Below are 20,332 nucleotides of genomic sequence, written 5' to 3'. Positions count from 1 at the left end.
TGTCAAGACCCCCTGTGTTGTTGGAGGCTACTTATTCATTTCCTGGCCACCCAGATTCCTGAAACAATCACACAGAATCTGTATTAATTGCAATATTGTTTGACCAATAGCTTAAGTGTATTTTTTTATAACTCTTATATCTTAAATTAACCCATTTCTACTAATCTGCTTATCACCATGTGGCTGTGGCTTACCAGCAAGGTTCAGGTCTGTTTCCTGCGGGCAGCTACTTGGCTTCTCCATGCCTCCGCCTACTCTCTATCTCTTTCAGTCTGGCTTTACTCTGGTAAGCCATTGGCCAAAAGCAGCTTCTTTATTAACCAATGTCAATATAACATATTCATAGCATACATCACCTCCCACATGTCAGCCTATCAGGGTCCTGAACCCTGAAAATCCCCTCACCCAAACTCTACTGTGATTAAAAAAAAAAAAGCCTACCTTGATAGGGCTGGGCACTCTCTGCTCTCAACCGCTATATGGGACAGACAGAGAGTCCAAACTTGAGCTTGAATAAAGGCTCTTTGCTTTTGCATATAAGTGGGAACTCTGTGGTGTTTTTTGGGGGACCTGTGATCTGGGCATAACCTTAAGAAGAATGTCTGGCAGCCGGGCTGTGGTGGCGCACACCTTTAATCCCAGCACTCGGGAGGCAGAGACAGGCAGATCTCTGTGAGTTCGAGGCCAGCCTGGTCTACAAGAGCTAGTTCCAGGACAGGCTCTAAAGCTACAGAGAAACCCTGTCTCAAAAAAAAAAAAATGTCTGGTTGTTCAATAAATGCAGCTGTTAGACCTAGTGACATAGGTTTGTAATAACTACCTTCAAGGGGTGGTAAATGAGGACTGGTCAAAGCCAGCCTCAGTAACAACTTGAGTTACGTGAGACCCTATCTCAAACAGAGAACATTCACACTTCATGAGACCCAATCTCAAACACACACACAGACTCACACACACACAGACTCACTCACACACGCACACACAGACTCACTCACACACACAGACTCACACACGCACACACAGACTCACACACACACAGACTCACACACACACAGACTCACTCACACACACATATACACACACACACACTGCAATCATAGGGGATGTGAGAGTCTGTCATGGGCCTTTGGCGATTCACTTGAAGACCTGAGGATCCATCTGGAAAATGGGAGGCGGATCCTGAGGAACGGCCTCCAGGTGGGACAGGCAGTGAAGGGAAGTTGGGAAACACTGGATCCCAAAGCCCCTCGAACCCTAGTTACAGGGTGGGGGCATGGACATGCCCTGCATGAGTCGCTGGTTTCCCAGGCTGCTTAGGGTGGGGGTGGGGGCAGGTGTTTGACTGCTAATAACCTCTCTCCTGCTGCGGTAGAAGCCTCAGCAGTCACAGCAGCCTAAGCAGCCTCCCGCCTATCTGTCTCTCCGTGTGACAGGTGGGAACTAAAAAGCTCAAGTCACGTGTCTTGACTGGCTAACCTACTTACCCCTCGAAGACACAGAGGATAGGGCAGGCAGGGGCCAAGAGTAATTGTTTGGAAAAGGGCCAAAATAAGGCGTGTGTAGGGGTGGGGGGGGGAGTGCCAGTGTAAGCACTTTGAGGACTCAGAGTCCAAGCTTGTAGGCTGAGAGAAAGAAGGCATATGTGTATAAAAAGACGTCCAAGACAGTGTCCCGAGAGTCCCGTACATGCCCTGGAGCCTCCCAGATCAGCCTACGATGACTCCGAGACCTGTACCTGGTGGAATAAAGATTTTTATGGCCAAAGCAGGCTGTGACTGGGGCCCAAGTTAACCTTGGAGACGCCTGCAAGCTTTGTCATAACTACTGTTCCCAGTCTCTTCATAACTAGAGTCGTCTTGAGCCCTTAGAGAGGGGAGATGTGAATAGATGTGAGAAAGGCTGTCTCAAAGTCCCAAGAAATACACCCTCAGACTTAAACATTGAAGTCCTTTGTAGTTTAGGACTGGGTGGGGTTGAGCTCCAAAGCTGAACTGGAAGAGATAAGCAATGAGAGGTTTGTGCGTGCAGATAGACGGACAGCTTCCCAACCCCCTGGGCATGATGAATTCTGCTCCCTACTGCCCGAGGATCTGCTCCTCTGAGTGACTTCAAGTCTCCTTCCCTTAGCGACCTCGGGTTGACCTTTTGTAGCTAACTCTTAGTCCTGGGTTCACAAAAGCGCCCCTTTTGGCCCCCGCGCTGCAGGCGTTGCTCTCGACACCTCCATCCTTGCCATCCATCGGATGTGGGGAGGCACGGGCCCTTTAAGAGCAGCAGGACCGGCGGCGAGCAGAAGCTTGGAAGAGAACGCTGTCGCTGCTCGACTAGCTCCGGAGGACAAGCTCTCGGGACCAGACTACGAGGACCGGGCGGATTCATCCAAGTGAAGTCAGGGCGAAACCTCAACCAACCCTCTGCAATCGTGTCATCCTTTCTGACCTGAGCCCGGCCTTCCTCTACTGCCCGCCCCGGCCTGGCCCCGCCCCGGCCCGGGCTACCGGGACAGGGGAGCCAGGGCGCCGGTGCCGCACCGGTGGCAGGTGAGGAGAGCCGGGAGTGTCCACCTCCCGCGCTGCGGCGCTGAGCATCCGGGTCGAGCATCCCGGTTGAGCATCTCTGCTGAGCATCCTTGCGTCTCGCGAGCCGGAGGCGCGTCAAGGTGACCAGGCGAGTAGGGGACAGAGAGTCGGCATGGAGGGTCTGGGGTCTGTGACTGTGTCTGGGGACAGTCTAGAGGCGCACGGTCACCGGCGCGGGATGGGGAGGCCGGCCGAGGAGTGGCGCCAGTCCGTGCAGAGGGGGCGCGGAGCCAAGGCCAGAGCCTCCCCGGGCCCAGCCTGTGCTGCTCAGTTTCCCCGATCTCCGAGCCGGTGGCCGCCCTCGCCGGCCCCCAGGGACTGCCGGTCTGCGGGATAAGGAGATTAAGGCCGCGGCGGGGAGGGAGGAGCAGGCAAGGCCAGGCCAGGCTGGAACTGCCCAGGACGGAGGAGAGGTCGCGACTGAGTGTCACTGCCCTGGGAGTGTGCTGCCTGGTGCAGAAGACCCGGCGGGAAGAGGGGTGCTGACAGTTGGGGATCTGCCCTGAAAAGGAGGCAGGGTTAGGGGGAGTGGAGGCGGGGCAGCATCGGAAAGCTATGGCGCTTTGAACAAGGGCTGGAGGGTCTGCCGGGAGCTAAGCAGGCCCTCTTCCTGCAGGCCAGCTGTGTGATGGCGGAGAAGGCACTGGAGGCCGTGGGCTGTGGACTGGGGCCTGGGGCTGTGGCCATGGCTGTGGCGCTGGAGGACGGGACAGAGCCCCCCGTGCTGACCACGCATCTAAAGAAGGTGGAGAACCACATTACAGAAGCACAACGCTTCTCTCACCTGCCCAAGCGCTCTGCTGTGGACATCGAGTTTGTGGAACTGTCCTATTCCGTGCGGGAGGGGTCCTGCTGGCGCAAACGGGGTACGTGGCAGTCCCATGGGGAGCTGGGGTTCTCCCTGAGTTGCCTCTTCAGTATCATATGGCCCCCCGCTGTGAGCTTTGTATGCCCTAACCCTGGTTTACTGCATGCTGTTGGGGTACAAGATCCTTGCTCCCCACATCTGCAGCACTAGGAAGCTAAGTTCAATTGAATATTGAAGTTTTCTCTTCTGAAATAGACCCTATGACCTCTGGTCCTTGAGTTAGTCTCTCAGTCTCCCTCTTAGTCTCTCTCAGATACTCTCTCTCTCTCTCTCTCTCTCTCTCTCTCTCTCTCTCTTTCTGTCTCTGTCTCTGTCTCTCTTTCTCTGTATTTGCACCTATGAAGGTTGCTTTGGGGAAGGGGCGTGCTCTATCTATGGAGGCTCTTTTCAATGTCCAACAGCATCCTGACTCCTATTTTTAAAGACAGTCCCATTCCTGCCCTCTCACACCCACCACAGTGGCTGGAAGGGTGGCGGTTGGGCAGGAGAGATGGTTACCGATAAGGAAACTGAGGCTTGGGAAGTTGAAAACCTGGCAAGTGTCCCCTGCTAGTAAGAAGCAGAGCAGGGTCCAAAGCCTAGCCTCGCAGCCCCACCTCCTTCCCTCTCCTCCCTGTCAGGACAGGTTTCCCAGAGCTGTCCTAGCTGGGCTGGGAACCTAGAGGCTGGGTTTGTTTCCCAGAGCTGGGTGTGGGCTAGGGGTGGAGCTGAGACTGTGTCTTAGCTTTGAGGTGCTTCAGAACAGGGCTCAGTGTGAGCTGTCTCTACGTGTTGGCTCACTTCCATGGGTGACCCAAGTGGTCATGGGGGTTTGAGCTCGTAGACCCTGGGCGTCTGGGCTCCCTAGCTAATACCCTAGGCCTAAGCAGTCTCTTTCAGTTCTCAGACCAGGCCTGGGTGGGCCGATGAGGTCCTTATTATTTTCTTGGCCTTCAGAACTTTACGGCAAGAAGAAATGTGGCTAGATTAGGTACTTCACCTTATCAGGGTGGTGGAAGCCCTGGCTAGGGACTCCTCCCTTTCGACCTTGCCAGCCTCAGCTACCCTCTTATCCGTTTTGCTCTCTTTTAGTCATGAGTCCCTTTTCTGCCCTCTGCCCTCCTTTGCCTGGCTACTTCATTCTTTGGCTCTTTCTCCCCTCTGGAGAGGGCAGAACCTGATTAAGGGTGGCAGAGACAGGAAATGTAGGAGATCTGGGAGAGAGCACTGCCTTCCCTGGGTGAGAATCTGTCACCAGTCTCCTCTGTGTATGACATTTATTTTTTTTCAAATACATTCAATTAATTATTAGTGATCCCACTTAATAACATAAGAACCCTATTAAGTCTTTGGGAGGGAACACTACTGTCTGTTTTCTAATAGTGTTGGGGACGGAAGCCAGGGCCTTCCTTATGCTAGGCAAGCCCTCTACCACGGAGCTACATCCCAGCCAACTGTCTTTTTCTAGATGAGGAATCACAGACCCTAATGCCAATCATAAGGGCACACACCTGTAAGCTCAACACAGTGGAGGCTCCCAGGAGGATCGTTAGTTCAAGGCTAGCCTGGAGTACATAGGGAAGACCTCATCTCCAAAAACCTAAATAAATAAATGAAAAGATTTAGTGATTTGACAAAACTGCAGAGCTATTGACTGAAGTAAGATTAGAACATCGATGTCTCTCCAGGGCGAGGTCTGCAGGTCCCTCAGGCGCCAAACAGTTGTGATACAGCGGGAGTTAAGAGAGAATTATTTCCAGCCCTTAGGAAGCTGTGTGGCCTTTGGTAGGCCAAATGTCCTTTCTTGGCCTAACTCTTCTCATGGGCTTCTCGGGAAGCTCAGCCGAGTTGGTATCCTGAAAGTGCTTTAAAGGCAAACAAGCGTAAGATGATATTTGTGCTAGGTCTTGGCTTTGCTGGCATCGGCTCTGGCATCAGACGAGGGGAAGGTTCACAGCTGCAGTTTCTTCCCTTGCACAAGAAGTCACTTCCCATGGTGGTTCTGAGGAGTGTGTGCTGGAGAAGGTGCACCAGGATCTTTTTTCTGATTGGCCAGGAGGAGAGCTTAGGAAAGGTCTGAGACCCAAGACCTTGTCTCCCAGTGAAGACCTGGCTGTGTGGCCTTGGGAGGAACAGCTGAGGACCATTAGACCCTGAGCAGGCAGCTGGTGTGCTCCGTCCAACAGGGGGCGTGGTACAGGTGCCATGGACAGCAGCTACAGGAACGAAACTTCCCATGTCTCTGCTAAGGACTAGGCGAGGGACGAAGGCCTGAGTTCTCCTCAGCACAGCAGATCTGCCAGTTTAGCAGGCAAGGCCCTGGCCCTTGGCCTCACCTCCTGGCTCCACTCCCCTGCTCATCAGTTGCCTGTCCTGGTCCCCTGGATTATGCTATAGCTGTGCTTTCTCTCCTAAAGCCTGGAGGTGTCTATTGTTCCTCCTTAGCTCCAATGCCACATCTTCCATGAAGTCACCCTCTGAGGGTGAATGGCTGTCGCCCCATCTCTCTTCTCTCTTCCATTTCCACCGCAGGGGTTTTCTCGTCCGTCCGTCTTACCTAGTCTGTAACTTTCTTGACTGCAGAAACCACGTCCTCCCTCATTTTAGTTGTTGTCTAGTGTCTGGTACCGAGCTTAGCACAGAGTAGATCTCAACAAGCGTTTGTCAAATAGAATTGTAATGCAATCTGCCTTGTGAAATGCACGGTATGTGCCAAGCCATATGCTTTACGTGTGTTAGCCGAGTGACTCTTTTGACAACTCTGTGGGGTAGGCACCATCATCCTCATCTCACAGAGGAGGGACCTGGAGCTCAGAGAGATTAAGCGACTCGCCTCAGGTCACATAGCTGGTAATGTGGATCCAGAGTTTGACCCAGATCCACCCGACTCCTTCTGCTATGCCTTATGTACATACTACTTTCCAGTGAGCGAGCGAAGGACAGGTGAGGTTTTTCTGTCCGTTGGTGTTGGAGAGACAAACTTGTAGGGCAGAGACAAAAGAAAGAAGGCATTTCCCCCCCTCTCTCTCCAGAATAGAGCAAAAGCTCCGCGAAACACACTTACTGAGCACCTATTACATTCCAGACAGACAAGAAAGATGAATAAGACACAGACCCTCCCCCAAGATGTTCCCTGACTCAGAGGCTGGGGGAGGGGGTGAGCACAGGCACACTGAGTGACAAACATGCTGGCATCTGAACACAGATGCTGCAGGAACACAGGACAGGCAGCAGCTTGGGCTGCTCCGGGGAGGTGTCCTCAGGGTGTGTAAGCCAGTGTGCACTCTGGTGAGGAGAGAGCCTGGTTTTCTAGGACTAGTGCTCTCGCTATAGTCATTCAGGAGGGCACCAGCTTTCCCGCAGCCTTCAAGAGACTGTGGCGCCCCTGGACTCTAACACTAGTGGCAGTCATTTCTAGGGGGACAGGGTGAGAGGGTGGGAGCGTCTGTGTAAGCACTGCCTGCCCATCCTAACAATTCTCAGCAGTGGCTGTCTCATCTATGACTGACCCTCCTCTACGAGCGCTCTCTCTTGCTCTCTCCACCTCTGTGTGTGTGTGTGCTCGCACATGTGGGGGGGACAGAGGTCAACCTCAGATGTCATTGCTCTCTGAGGCAGGGTCTCTGGCTGGCCTGTGAGGTCCGGGGAGCTACCTGGTTTAGCCTTCTCGGCACTGGGATTACAAGTGTGAACCTCAGTTCCAACCTTTTGCTTACTGTTGTCAAAATAACACGTATGCGTGGTGGTGGTGGGGTGCTGACATGTGAGTGCAGGTGCCTGCAGAATCCAGAAGAGGGCACCATATCCCCTGGAGTCTGAGTTACAGGGAGTTGTGAGCCACCGAGAATGGGTGCTGGGAACAGAACTCGGATCCCCTACATGAGCAATGTCCACTCTCAGCTGCTGAGCCATATCTCCTGTCCTTTTGCTTGTTTGTTTGGTTTGTTTTGCTTTAGACAGGGTTTCAGATTCTGGTCCAGACTGGCTTTGAACTCACAACAATCTCCTTGTCCCAGCTTCCCAAGTCCTGGGACGACATGCAGGAATCACTGTGCACAGACTGAACCAGGCAGTTTAAGAGAGTTCTGGGAATGGAACTAGGGTCCTTCCTTGTGCTTGTGTGGCAAGCCTTTTACTGACTGAGCTATCTCCCCAGGCCTCCTCTTTAAATGTTTTGAGGATGCGTGAGATCATTAGCCCTCACCGGTGACCCCTTCCTATTCTTGCTGCAGGTTACAAGACCCTCCTCAAGTGCCTGTCTGGTAAGTTCTGCCGCCGAGAGTTGATTGGCATCATGGGCCCCTCCGGGGCTGGCAAGTCCACGCTCATGAACATCTTGGCAGGGTATAGGTGAGCATGAGGAATGGGAGTGGAGCAGGACTCAGGAGGGGGAACCTCTTGACAGAGAGGTGTAGAAGGTGTTCTAAGAGGTTTCGGTGCTCATCACCAACCATTCTCCCGACAGGGAGTCGGGGATGAAGGGGCAGATCCTGGTTAATGGGAAGCCACGAGATCTGAGGACCTTCCGCAAGATGTCCTGTTACATCATGCAGGACGACATGCTTCTGCCACACCTCACGGTGCTGGAGGCCATGATGGTGAGGAGAGGGTGGCCTTCTCCTCTGTGCTCCCCTTCTGTCACCAGCTGAAGGCTCTGGGCAGGGCCTGCACACATGGCCCCTCCTCATTTGCTTACCGCTTTTCAGGTCTCGGCCAACCTGAAGCTGAGTGAGAAGCAAGAGGTGAAGAAGGAACTGGTGAGTGGATGGGGTGGAGGGAGGGAGCCATTCTGAGGCTAAGGAGTTCTAGGCCCCAAGCTGGGTGGGGAACAAGGGCTTAAGGGTCAACCTCTTTGAAAGTGGGGAGCTGCTTAGGTGAGACAGATGCTAAGGCTGACTGGGGCTGCGTGGGGTGCCCGCAGGTGACAGAGATCCTGACAGCCCTGGGCCTGATGTCCTGCTCTCACACGAGGACAGCCCTGCTCTCTGGGGGGCAGAGGAAGCGCCTGGCCATCGCCCTGGAACTGGTCAACAACCCGCCTGTCATGTTCTTCGATGAGCCTACCAGGTGTCTCCCTGCTTCTCCTGACCCAGGTTTTCCTCTATTCAGCCCTAAGCCAGGGCTGAATCTGGTTCATGGCTCCCTGGCTGGAGACCAGATCTCCTGCTGGCAACTTTCTGGGGACTCCATCCTTGCTAATCCAGTTGTAGCCAAGTTGTCCTGTCTTTCATCCAGGTAGAGAGAACTGGATGCACCCCTCCCCCCTCTTTGATTGACATCTCCTTCTCCTCCCCTCAACAGCCATTAGTCATCAAATCCTCCATTGGGTAGCTCTCAGACTTTCCCAGACCCATTCCTAGTGCTTGAGCTCAGGACATCATCAAGCTCATCTTCCTGCCTTCAGGCTCCCAGGCACCTTTCTCTAACCCGCGGCCAGAATGGGCTTTCTAAACAACAGATCTAGCAAGTTCCACTCTCCTGCTTCAAACCACACAGAGTCCCATTTGCCATCAAAATAGTCAGGCAGCTGCTTCTCCCATCTTTCATATTTTATGTTCTAATAACGCCGAGCTGCCTGCAATTCCCATCAAACCCCGTGTTCCATGCCCCTCAGCTTGACCCTTGTGTCTTCTGTGTGGAATACCCTTCATCATGACTCTTCCCTTGTCCCTTCACAGGCTCTTCTTCTTTCTAGACTCTGGAAGCTTCCCTAGCCATTCTCCCATCCCATGCTATGCTTACGGCATGGCTGATCCGCTGCCAGTCTTTTGCTTTGTGTCGCTGCTACACTTTTCACATCCTCTGAAGCCAACCGTGAGCTCCTCTGTCTCTCTAGACCAGTGAACCCCTGCCATTTCAGTGCCTGGTATGCAAGAGGTGCTTGGCATATGGTTTTTCTAACTGAATTGTGCTCTGGGCTTGCAAATACCTGAGCCACACAAGGTGTGCAGGATCTGGGGGTCTGCTCTAGTTTGGTTTCTGTTGCTGTGATAAAGGCCATGGCCCAGAGCAATGGGGAAAGGAAAGGTTTATTTGACCTCCATGTTCAGATCACAGTCCGTCATTGAGACCACTGAGGGCAGGAACTCACACAGGAGCAGAGGCAGGGACCGTGGAGGAATGCTGTTTACTAGCTTGTCCTCTGAGGCTCACTCAGCTTGGTTTTCTTTGTTTTATACAACTCAGGACCACCTGATGTGTGTGGGGGAACTATACAGAGTGAGCTGTGCCCTCCCACATCAATCAGTAATCAGAAAAATGCCCCTACCGGCTGCTCTGGTGGAGGCATCTTCTCAATGATTGTTCCCTCTTCCCAAATGACTCCAGTTTGTGTCAAGTTGACAAAATCTAACCAGCCCATGGGTGTCCAGAGGGTGCCCTCCCGCTAGACCCGTCCCGTTCACAGAAGCCTCCCCACCTCACTCACCACCTCTTAGCCACACCCACCTCACTGGTCCCTGGTGACCTTTCTCTGGACAGCGGTCTAGACAGCGCTTCTTGTTTCCAAGTGGTGTCCCTCATGAAGTCCCTGGCCCACGGGGGGCGAACTGTCATCTGCACCATTCACCAGCCCAGCGCCAAGCTCTTTGAAATGTTTGACAAGGTCAGTATCCCCGAGTCCCCGAGAAGACTGGCCTGTGATAGAGGGGGATAGAAGTGTCAGTGAGCGCACCCCCCTCCGTTCACTGGTCATGTTTTTCTTGTGTGTTCCTTTCTGCCTCAGCTCTACATCCTGAGCCAGGGACAATGCATCTTCAAGGGTGTGGTTACCAACCTGATTCCCTATCTGAAGGGGCTTGGCTTGCACTGTCCCACCTACCACAACCCCGCTGACTTTAGTAAGTGGGGGCTCCAGTGAAGAGATGGGTGATAGAAGAGGGTTTGGGTCATGGAGGCCTCTTGGGGACAGGGAGTTCATTGTCACTTGCCTTCCCCATATACCAAAGAGGGACTGACCTGCCCTTGGGAGTTGAGGGTGAAGCCTAGCTGAACACTCTACTCTGTGTCCCCTTAGTCATTGAAGTGGCCTCTGGCGAGTACGGAGACCTGAACCCCATGCTGTTCAGGGCTGTGCAGAATGGCCTTTGCACCATGGCCGAGAAGAAGAGCAGCCCTGAGAAGAATGAGGTCGCTGCCCACTGCCCCACTTGTCCTCCAGTGAGTAGCATGGAGAGGGCAGAATGTGGGAGGGGAGACGGGACCATAGACAGTGACCCTGCCAAGGAAGCTGTCCCCAGAGGCATTGCTGCCACCGTGTAACCGGAAGCGAGGTGCTTGGAATGGATCTACTGTTCACAGTAGATCCTGAGCTTTGGGCTTCTCTTCCACCCGCTCCTCCAGAGCTCCTATGAGCGTCGTTGGTGCGTTGCCCTGGGTGCCTGCTTAGGGAAAGCATGGCCAATGCAATTGCTGACCTCAGGGCCAGCATGGTCTGCTGTTATCTCCAACACTTACCAGAACAGGTGGGAAGGATAGCTAGCAAATCACACAGGCTTTCACCCCCAGAGCAGCTCAAAGGCTCCTCCTGTAAACCTGGGTTTTGTCTTAGGAAGAGCTTGGGACTCTCCCATCTACTGAGCTAGACGGGCAGTGTGTGGGTAGGGTACACTCACCCAGTCCTGTTTCTTCCCTCTAGGAAGTGGAGACTATCGAAAGCCACACTTTTGCCACCAGCACCCTCACCCAGTTCTGCATCCTCTTCAGGAGGACTTTCTTATCCATTCTCAGGGACACGGTGAGATGTCAAGCTGAGGGCAGGAGGTGTAGGCTGGACTTCTTGGGCTACAGACTCTCAGCATCTGGGATGGAAACTGCCCTCCCATGCGATGTTTCTTGGCTCTGTGTACCTGCAGGGCACCCCAAAGTTTCTATTCTAGCATGGCTTTCCCTGTATCCCCCACCCCTACTCCCTTGTCCTGGGACACATACTTCTTCTCTTGATGACCTGTGCCCTAGGTCCTGACCCACTTGCGGTTTATGTCACACGTGTTGATTGGCGTGCTCATTGGCCTCCTCTACCTGCACATCGGCGATGATGCCAGCAAGGTTTTCAACAACACCGGCTTCCTCTTCTTCTCCATGCTCTTCCTCATGTTTGCAGCCCTCATGCCGACGGTGCTCACCTGTGAGCTAATCTGCCTTGTGGGGAGGGCCGGGGTGCCAGGCACGAGGCAGGGGCTAAAGCTTAGCCTGTGAAGCCTGATCTACCCGTGCCCCCCTCAGTTCCCTTAGAGATGGCGGTCTTCATGAGGGAGCACTTGAACTACTGGTACAGCCTCAAAGCGTATTACCTGGCCAAGACAATGGCTGATGTGCCCTTTCAGGTGAGTCTCTTCCTGACCACTGCCCCCGCGGCTTCATAGGTGAGCCCATGGAATGTGGGGTCTAATGGGAAAACGGACAGCAAACTAGGAATAGTAACCATAGTAACCATAGCTAGGTGTGGTGGCTCACCTCATTCCAACCCTTGGCAGTGGGGAAGGGCTGAGACAGGAGGATTGCCATGAATTCAAGTCCAGCCATATCCCAAAATAAATAAATAAAGAGGTGGCCACAATAGCAGAATAACAAATGTCTCTATCTGTTATAGGCAGCAGAGAGCGCATAGGCTCTGGAGCCTTACTTTCCAGCGATAAGACACTGTGCACGTCCCCGTGTTCCTCTTTGCTTTAGCGGTGTTCCCGCCTGTGAGACAGAATTCCACCAGTGTCTTCCTCAGAGCTGTGCTTTAGAATTAAATGACTAAATGCATATAAAGTTTAATTATTTTATATTTTGAGACAGGATCTCTCTATATAGCTCTGACTGTCCTGGAACTCACTATGTAGACTAAGCTGGCCTTGAACTCACAGAGTCACAAGTCCACCTGCCCCTGCCTCCTGAGTGCTGGTATTAAAGGCATTCGTCACTATGCCCAACAATTGGGGTTTTTTTTGCATTCATTTATTTATCTTATATGTGCATAAACATTCTTGCCACAGTGTATGTGGCGAGGACAGAGGACAGCTTCCAGAATTCGGTTTTCTCCCTCCAATGCATGGATTCTAGGACTGAACTCTGTCATACTTGGCTGGTACTGTTACCTGCTAAGCCATTTTACTGACTCTCTATAAAGTTTTTAGAAGAGAGCTCATCACATTCTAAATGCCCCAAAAATATCAGATGACATTTGTTAATCATATTACCACCTCCTCTTGTTGGAGGCTTCAGGGCCACCAATAATCCTTTCAGCAAATCACAGAGAAGGGTCCCTTAGCTAAGTGTGGCCCGGCAGGGCTGTGACCTAGCACTTGGGAGGTGGAGTGGGGTGATTAGGAAGTCAAGGTCATCCATAGCTTGAGATCGAATGAGCTACGTGAGACATCTGTCACAAACAGCGAAAGGGGAGGTACGGGTCTGTCCTCTGCCACGTGCGGAGCTTATGAGAGAAACACAAGCTAGATCTTGGCCTCTGGCTGTCTCTGGGAGCTGGGAACCTTTGTACAGGAAACAACCTGTACAGATGTAGCCAGTGAGCCGAGTTCCTATTTCCCATGAGCTTATTCGGGAAGTGTATGTGTGTGTGTTCTGTTTTGAGACAAGGACTCACTTGGTAGCACAGGGGATGAAAGGATGGGACTCAAGTACTTGCCATTCACGCATGATATCGGGGGCTCCATTCCCAGCACTGCCAAGAAAAAAAAATCATTTATTTTATTTTATTTATTTTATTATTTGGGGTTTCTGAAATGGGGCCTCAGTCTGTAAACCCAGGCTGTGCTGCAACTGACTATCTAGACCAGGTTGACCTTGAACTTGTGGCAATACCCTGTCTCAGCCTCCCACGTGCTGAGAAGTTATTATCACAAACTCAAACTTCTGTTTGAGGTTTACAATTGATGTTAAGGGTTAGGTACAGTAAGCAAAATGAAGCAAATTAACAAACTCATCACCTTATTTTTTATGATAAGAGTATCTAGCCGGGCGGTGGTGCACGCCTTTAATCCCAGCACTTGGGAGGCAGAGGCAGGAGGATCTCTGTGAGTCCAAGGCCAGCCTGGTCTACAAAGGGAGTTCCAGGACAGGCTCCAAAGCTACAGAGAAACCCTGTCTCAAAAAACCAAAAAAAAAAAAAAAAAAAAAAAAAAAGAGTATCTTAGATATACTGTAACCTTAGTATCTGGAATCTCTGGATTTACTTTAGGTCTCCAGATGTGTCCAGTGTCTGCTTCTTTGTATCCAAAAGGTGGCAGCCTCAAGGGGAGACAGCAGTCTTCTACAGACAATTAATTCTTTAATAATATAAGGAGACTAGAGAAATGGCTCAGCGATTAAAGGTTATTCGTGCTTGCTGCTCTTCCAGAGGACTAGAGTTGAGGTCCCCACACACCTACATCAGGCAACTCACTGCTGCCTGTAACTCCAGCTGCAGGGAATACAGCACCCTATTTTGGCATCCATGATTCTTGTACATAGGTGGCATACATGTGCAGAGACATACACACATAAATAAAAATAAAAACATATATATGTGTGTATATGGCTGGAGAGATGGCTCAGTGGTCAGGAGTGTTTGTTGCTTTTGCAGAAGACCTGAGTATAGTTACCAGTACCTATGTTAGGCAGCTTACCATACACACACACACACACACACACACACACACACACACACAATTCCCTGGTCCTGCAGGTATTCAGTCATCTTGCCTGAACCTGTCAGAGCATCAAAACAAGGTTATATAAGATGTAGTCTCCCGATGGTGGCTCATGCCTTTGATCCCGGCACTCAGGAAGGCAGAGGCAGGTGGATCTCAGTGATTTTGAGGCCAGCCTGGTCTACAGAGCGAGTTCTAGGATAGCCAGAGCTACACAGAGAAACCCTGTCTCAAACAAACAAACAAACAAACAAACAAACAGATGTGGTCAGGGAGAAAGGGGGCATGAAAGGTTCTAAAAAGTAGTACGCGCATGAACAAGAGTGGAGGCAAGATAGGGCTGAGGAACCCTTGGGACACTCATTCCCCAGTGAAGTGGGCGGTGGATTTAGGTCAAGGTTCCTAACCTCCTCTGTGGCTGCTCCCAGGTGGTGTGCCCGGTGGTGTACTGCAGCATCGTGTACTGGATGACAGGCCAGCCAGCTGAGACCAGCCGCTTTCTGCTCTTCTCTGCCTTGGCCATAGCCACTGCCTTAGTAGCCCAGTCCTTGGGACTGCTGATTGGCGCCGCCTCCAATTCCCTCCAGGTGGGAAAGCCGTCACACAGGTGGGGTCTCCTGGGAGACATCAAGGGATGGATGAAACTGGTCACCCTGTAACAGTTGGGCCCCTTTCCCCAGGTGGCCACCTTTGTAGGCCCGGTCACTGCCATTCCCGTCCTCCTGTTCTCCGGCTTCTTCGTCAGCTTCAAAACCATCCCCACTTACCTGCAGTGGAGTTCCTACCTCTCCTATGTCAGGTCGGTCTGTCTCCCGCCCCTCAGGGGGTCCTGCCAGCTCTTAAGGGGAGGTACCATGTCTGATTCCGCCCCTGCACCCTTGCTGGCACCTGAGTATGAGATCGCTGTGGCTGGGCTCTGGTGGTTTGCTGAGGGCCGGGGTCCTGTGCTCTGTGTCTTGCTCTGATGCCACTGTTCGCCTAGGTATGGCTTTGAGGGTCTGATCCTGACCATCTATGGCATGGAGCGAGGACATCTGACCTGCTTGGATGAACAGTGCCCATTCCGGGATCCACAGATCATCTTGCGAGAGCTGGATGTGGAGGAGGCTAAACTCTACATGGACTTCCTGGTTTTGGGCGTCTTCTTCCTTGCCCTGCGACTGCTGGCGTACCTTGTGCTCCGGTACCGGGTCAAGTCTGAGAGATAGAATCTCGCTCCCACCTCTTCTGGGCAGGAAGCCCCCAGCTCCAGCCCCTTGGGACTGTTTTACACTTGTAGACTTGGGCATTGGTTGCTGGTGCAACCGCCCTCCTCTCCCTCAGCTGCTCCACAGTCTGGCTGTGGGTCCCCAGGCTCCCAGCCTCAGCCCTGGAAGTAGGGCTCCAGCCCTCCCCATTAAGCCCAGGAGTCTTCCCAAGTTGATGCAGTTTGTAGCTTCCTCTCTCCTCTCTCCAACACCTGCATGCAAAGACCACTGGGAGGTTCCACCCTCCCCTCTGCCCAAAGCACCCTTCTCTGCTGTTTGCCTGGGAGCCCCATGTTCTCTAGGCCTTGACTTACAAGTGATCAAAATGACCCCTTCTGGGGTCCCCACCACACTAGTGTTTGTAAACTGGGCTGCTGTAAGGTTGGAGTTCCAGGGCTGGGCCCTGGTGGGTACCCAGGGAGTCCCAGCATGGACACTGGATGGAGCAAGGAGGGACTCTGGAAGTCTCTCCCTCCTCCTCCCCCTTCCTCCCCACACCCACTTTGGCTAATTTGGACAATCTGTTGGGACAGAAGCCGGGTTTTCTGTCTGGGTCACCACTCCCAATCCTGGAGATTGGAGAGACCACCGGACGTCCCACTCCCTTCCCTAACCCTTCAGTCAGGGTAGGTCTCAATGGCACCTCTGCAATAATGTCTGTGCCACTTGCCCACCTGCCACTGGAACTGAAGAATGCACTTTATTCCGGGGGGTGAGCCGGGGAAGCCTCGATCGTCCCTTCTTGCTGCTCCTGAGGCTTGGTTCCACAGGTCCTTTCCTCTCCGGAGTCACAGGCACGCAAATGCAACCAGGCAATCTCAGCCCTACACACGACACCATCCCTTATGGCGCGGAGGAAGAGCCATGGTGGCAAGGAGCCAATGGTGCCAGCGGGGGGATGGTGGCAACCTCTTCCTGAGAACCCCATTTTGGAAGCTAAGAATGAGGCTGGTGTGATTCAGTGTGGCTCTGGGCTCTGCTGGTGTCTATCTCCCAGTCTTCCCTCCATCTTGAGCCAGGGGTGGCACTGGGTGCTTGCCTCCTGGAGGTCAGGACTCGACAAGCACAAGAATGGGCATAGCTGGCCCCAGCCATGGCTCCCCGACGCCATCCTTCTGTGCTCCAAGCTGACACTTGCTCTTCTGCCCCTGCGCCAGCTTCCTGCTGCTCACTCAAACTTCTGTTCGCTGATCTTCATCTTCCAGCCAGCAGCTGGTTCCTGGACATCAGAGCAGCGGGGCCTGGACGCCGAGGTGGCAGATACATCTGGAGCTTGTCTGTTTCCTTGGTGGGTCTGGGCTCATCCTACATCTGATTTCGCCTCCCCCAGGACTCTTTCCCCAGTCCTGCGCTCTCGCCTCTGTACTTGCCCCAGGTTCTTCTCATTACACAGATGCCCGTTGTATTTGTGGGATTTCACTCATTATTAATAAAACCTATATTTATACAGGATGCGGTATGTTAATATGGGTCTGCTACCTGCTACTGTAGGATATGGGAGGGGATTCGAAGCTCTTGGCAAGACGTCTGCCAGCTTTGGGGATACTGTGGCAGGGGTGTTAAGTCTCGGGCATTGGTCAAACTCATTAATGTATATCTTATGGAAATATTTGTGTCATGCTTCCTACCTGACCAAAACTTCAGTGCCAACCCCACACTGACCCTTGTCATCATTTCCCTTTTTTTTCAGTTGAGTAAAAGGTGATCTGGGCCCTTAAGTAGTAGAAATGGAACCTTGAGGGATGGGGACGCAGTTCAGTTGATAGAGTGCTTGCCTAGCATGCTCGAAGACTAATCCAGTCCCTAGTCCTGCATAGTCCAGATGTAGCGGCACACCTGCTATCCCGGCACTTGGGAGGTGGACACAGGAGGATTGGCAGTGCAAAGTCATCCTCAGTTACCTAGGAAGTTCAAGGCCAGTCTGGGCAGCAGGAGACCCTTCCTAAAGGGAGGTGGGGTGAGGAGTGGCACCTGAGACCAAATCTGCTACCAGTTTCCTTCTCAGCTTTAGTTAGGGCTCTTGGTCACTCTTGGGTCCACAAGCTGTGTGTGGGAACTTATGCCTGTTGTATAGGTCTATTGCCAAAGTGGCCCTTGACTCTCTCCAGGGCTCAGGGAGCCCAGACAGTGCATGGAAGCGAGGGAGAGTGACAGTCAGTGGCTTTCATGAAAGGCACTAGAAAGGGCTGGAGAGATGGCTCCGCGGTTAAGAGCATTGCCTGCTCTTCCAAAGGTCCTGAGTTCAATTCCCAGCAACCACATGGTGGCTCACAACCATCTGTAATGAGATCTGGTGCTCTCTTCTGGAGAGCTGTATACATAATAAATAAATAAGTAGATAAATATATTTTTTTTTTAAAAAAAGAGCCGGGTGATGGTGGCGCACGCCTTTAATCCCAGCACTCGGGAGGCAGAGGCAGGTGGATCTCTATGAGTTCGAAACCAACCTGGTCTACAGAGCTAGTTCCAGGACAGGCTCCAAAGCCACAGAGAAACCCTGTCTCGAAAAACCAAAAAAAAAAAAAAAAAAAAAAAAAAAAAAAAAAGAAAGAAAGAAAGAAAGAAAGGCACTGGAAAGCAGCAAAGGCCCTATCCCAGTGGCTCTCAACCTTCCTAATGCTGTGACCCCTTTAATACAGTTCCTCATGGTGTAGTGACCCCCAACCATACTTCATTACTGTTATTTTGATACTGTTATGAATCATAATATTATACATCTGTGGGTTGAAATCTTTTTTTTTTTTTTTTTGAGACAGGGTTTCTCTGTAGCTTTGCTAGCCTGTCCTGGAACTCTTGTAGACCAGGCTGGCCTCGAACTCATAGAGTTCCGCCTGCCTCTGCCTCCTGAGTGCTGGGATTAAAGGCGTGTGCCATCATCACCCAGCCTATACATCTGATATGTAACCCCAAAGGGGTTACGACCCACAGGTTGAGAACCACCGACCAAGAGCCTCCCCCACCTCCAAGACGGAAGTGACAGGAACTTCGTTGGGCTTATTCCGATTTTCTCTTTTCCTTTCTCTCTTCTTTCCTACTGGGTCACATATTCTGGGGCTGAGCCTTCAGCAGCCAGCACTACACACTAGAGGTTTGGAGTGGGCATCTGTTCTGAGGGTCTTGAGGGCTGGCGGTTGATGGTCCCAGAAGCCGTGTGTTGTCTCCTCTTCTCTCTTGGGCCTGAGGCTTGAGGGTTGAAGGAAGGGACTGAGGCCAGCCCTGTCAGCTGTCTGGGACAACACATTTGTGCCACAGGTAGAGGAAGTGTCCTGGTCTGGACACAGGGGGGCTATGACTGGTTAGGTACTCGCTGTAGACAGATTAACTTTGTTTCTGATGGAGACTCTGAGGGAGAAGGAGAAGTAGGGAGAATCAGACTTCTGGGTTGTTTTAGGGGGTGTTTACAAACCTTCTTCTTCCTGGGGTGATGCTGATCACTGGTTCCTTACAAGTTAAAGGCATGAAGAGCCTCCAGGTAGTTTTCCTGCCTCTCTCCCTCCTTCCTTCCCTCCTTCCCTCTCTCTCTCTCTTTATTATTATTATTTGCTTATTTCTTTGAGACAGTGTCTCACTATGTAATCCTGGTTGGCCTGAAGCTTGTTATATACACCAGGTTGACCTCAAATTCAGGGATTTGCCTAATTTGGCCTCCTGAGTACTAGGATTAGAGGTGTGTGCCACCATACCCAGCTGCTTTTATTTCTGTCTAATATTAACTTTTATTGTTTATTTATTTGGGGGGGGCTTACTAATTTATTGATTCTTATACAGGATCTCTTGTAGCCAGGCTGTCCCTGCAGAGCTGGCCTAGACTTTCTGATCCTCTCGCATCTACCTGCCAGGTGCTACACTTACAGGCACGTGCATCTCGTCCAGGCATTGCAAATCAAAGTCAGAGCATCATGCATACTAGACAAGCATTGTACCAGATGGGCTACACTGCCAGGCTCCTGCCAGACCCTGTAGCCCAGGTTTCCCTTGAAATCAAAACAGCCCTGTTGCCCTCAGTCTCCTAAGTGCTGGAATTACAGGAATGAGCTGCCACCAGCTTTTCTTCAGATTCTTCCTTTATTGTTTCATTTTGTATTTGTTTATTTATTTGGCTGCAGGTTGAATCTAAGATCCTGCACTTTTCCAGGCCTTTTTAAATTGTTTTAAACTTTTGGACAAGGTCTCCCATTACCTAGGTTGGCTTCAAACCCACTCTGTAGCCTAGGCAGCTTGGATTTGTAACTCTTCTTCCTCAGCCACCTAAATAGCTGGGATTGCAGGCTGTGGCCTCCAAGACCTTCTGCAGGTTCTTTTTAAAAATATAGTCTTCCCCAAGTGCTGTCCCTCCAGACAACTCCTGAATAATGACACGGAGACTTCTTATGAATTATGAAAGCTCAGCCTATAGCTCTTATCACATAAATTAACCCATTTATGCTAATCTGCGTTCTATCATATGCTGTTACCTCTCTTCCATCTTGTACTTCCTGTTTCCTCTCTGTGTCACCTGCGTCTCCTGTGCACCTCCATTCCTTCTCCTCTTCCTTTCTTTCCCCAGAAATTCGGCCTAAACTTCCTGCCTAGTTATTGATAATTCAGCTTTTTATTACACCAGTCACAGCAAATACATCTCTACACCATGTACAAATATCCCACAACAGTGGTGGTGGTGTACACTTTTAATACCAACACTCAGGAGGCAGACACAGACAGATGTCTGGACCTGAAGCAGTTAGAAGTGACCCACAAGCTCTCCAGACACTGTCATCCACCTGCTCTGCCTCCCCCTGGTTCCAGGTCTGTCTGGTAATGGGTCTCTCTTCCGTGCCCACCTGGCAGGACTCAGAGACTGTGTTCTCACCATGTGGCTTCTCTGTGCGAAGGGCTAAAGGGCAGAGTTGATCAGATGGTTTTCTGTGCCATGCACGGCTCTTGGAGCACTTGGTGCCCCATACTAAGGCCTGACAACAGAGGACATGCCCACAGCCTGACTCACAGGTCTTCTGTCTGCGGAGGCCAGTCGAATTATATGTTATT

The 20,332-nt window shown here is 51.8% G+C and overlaps 1 protein-coding gene across 2 annotated transcripts; it reads left to right on the top strand.

Annotated features, from left to right (window-relative positions):
• The first annotated feature begins 2,079 nt into the window (after positions 1-2,079).
• Positions 2,080-16,753, top strand: Abcg4 (ATP binding cassette subfamily G member 4). 2 transcript variants are annotated; one of them, XM_057768478.1, is made up of 15 exons: positions 2,080-2,667; positions 3,196-3,445; positions 7,659-7,776; positions 7,892-8,024; positions 8,133-8,183; positions 8,348-8,661; positions 9,907-10,030; positions 10,151-10,265; positions 10,442-10,584; positions 11,063-11,161; positions 11,383-11,551; positions 11,650-11,750; positions 14,489-14,647; positions 14,741-14,859; positions 15,043-16,753. In XM_057768478.1, exons 2-15 carry the CDS (start codon positions 3,208-3,210, stop codon positions 15,266-15,268), a joined length of 2,109 nt encoding a protein of 702 aa, XP_057624461.1. In that variant the 5' UTR covers positions 2,080-2,667; positions 3,196-3,207; the 3' UTR covers positions 15,269-16,753. The 2 variants fall into 2 exon arrangements, with proteins under 2 accessions (XP_057624461.1, XP_057624462.1); XM_057768479.1 differs by having other exon boundaries at positions 2,083-2,667; positions 8,348-8,493.
• The last annotated feature ends 3,579 nt before the right edge of the window (positions 16,754-20,332 follow it).

Source organism: Chionomys nivalis, chromosome 4, assembly GCF_950005125.1.
Source record: "Chionomys nivalis chromosome 4, mChiNiv1.1, whole genome shotgun sequence".
Lineage (NCBI taxonomy): Eukaryota > Metazoa > Chordata > Mammalia > Rodentia > Cricetidae > Chionomys > Chionomys nivalis.
Note: the sequence above shows the minus strand (reverse complement) of the source record. Positions and strands in the feature narration are given on the sequence as shown.

Excerpts from the sequence above, each read along its gene's own strand:
- Abcg4 (XM_057768478.1), top strand. The coding sequence starts at position 3,208 with ATGGCGGAGAAGGCACTGGAGGCCGTGGGCTGTGGACTGGGGCCTGGG. Across the intron at positions 8,662-9,906 it reads TTGTCCTGTCTTTCATCCAG|CGGTCTAGACAGCGCTTCTT; the intron begins GTAGAGAGAACT and ends TTCTCTGGACAG. Across the intron at positions 11,751-14,488 it reads TGGCTGATGTGCCCTTTCAG|GTGGTGTGCCCGGTGGTGTA; the intron begins GTGAGTCTCTTC and ends GGCTGCTCCCAG.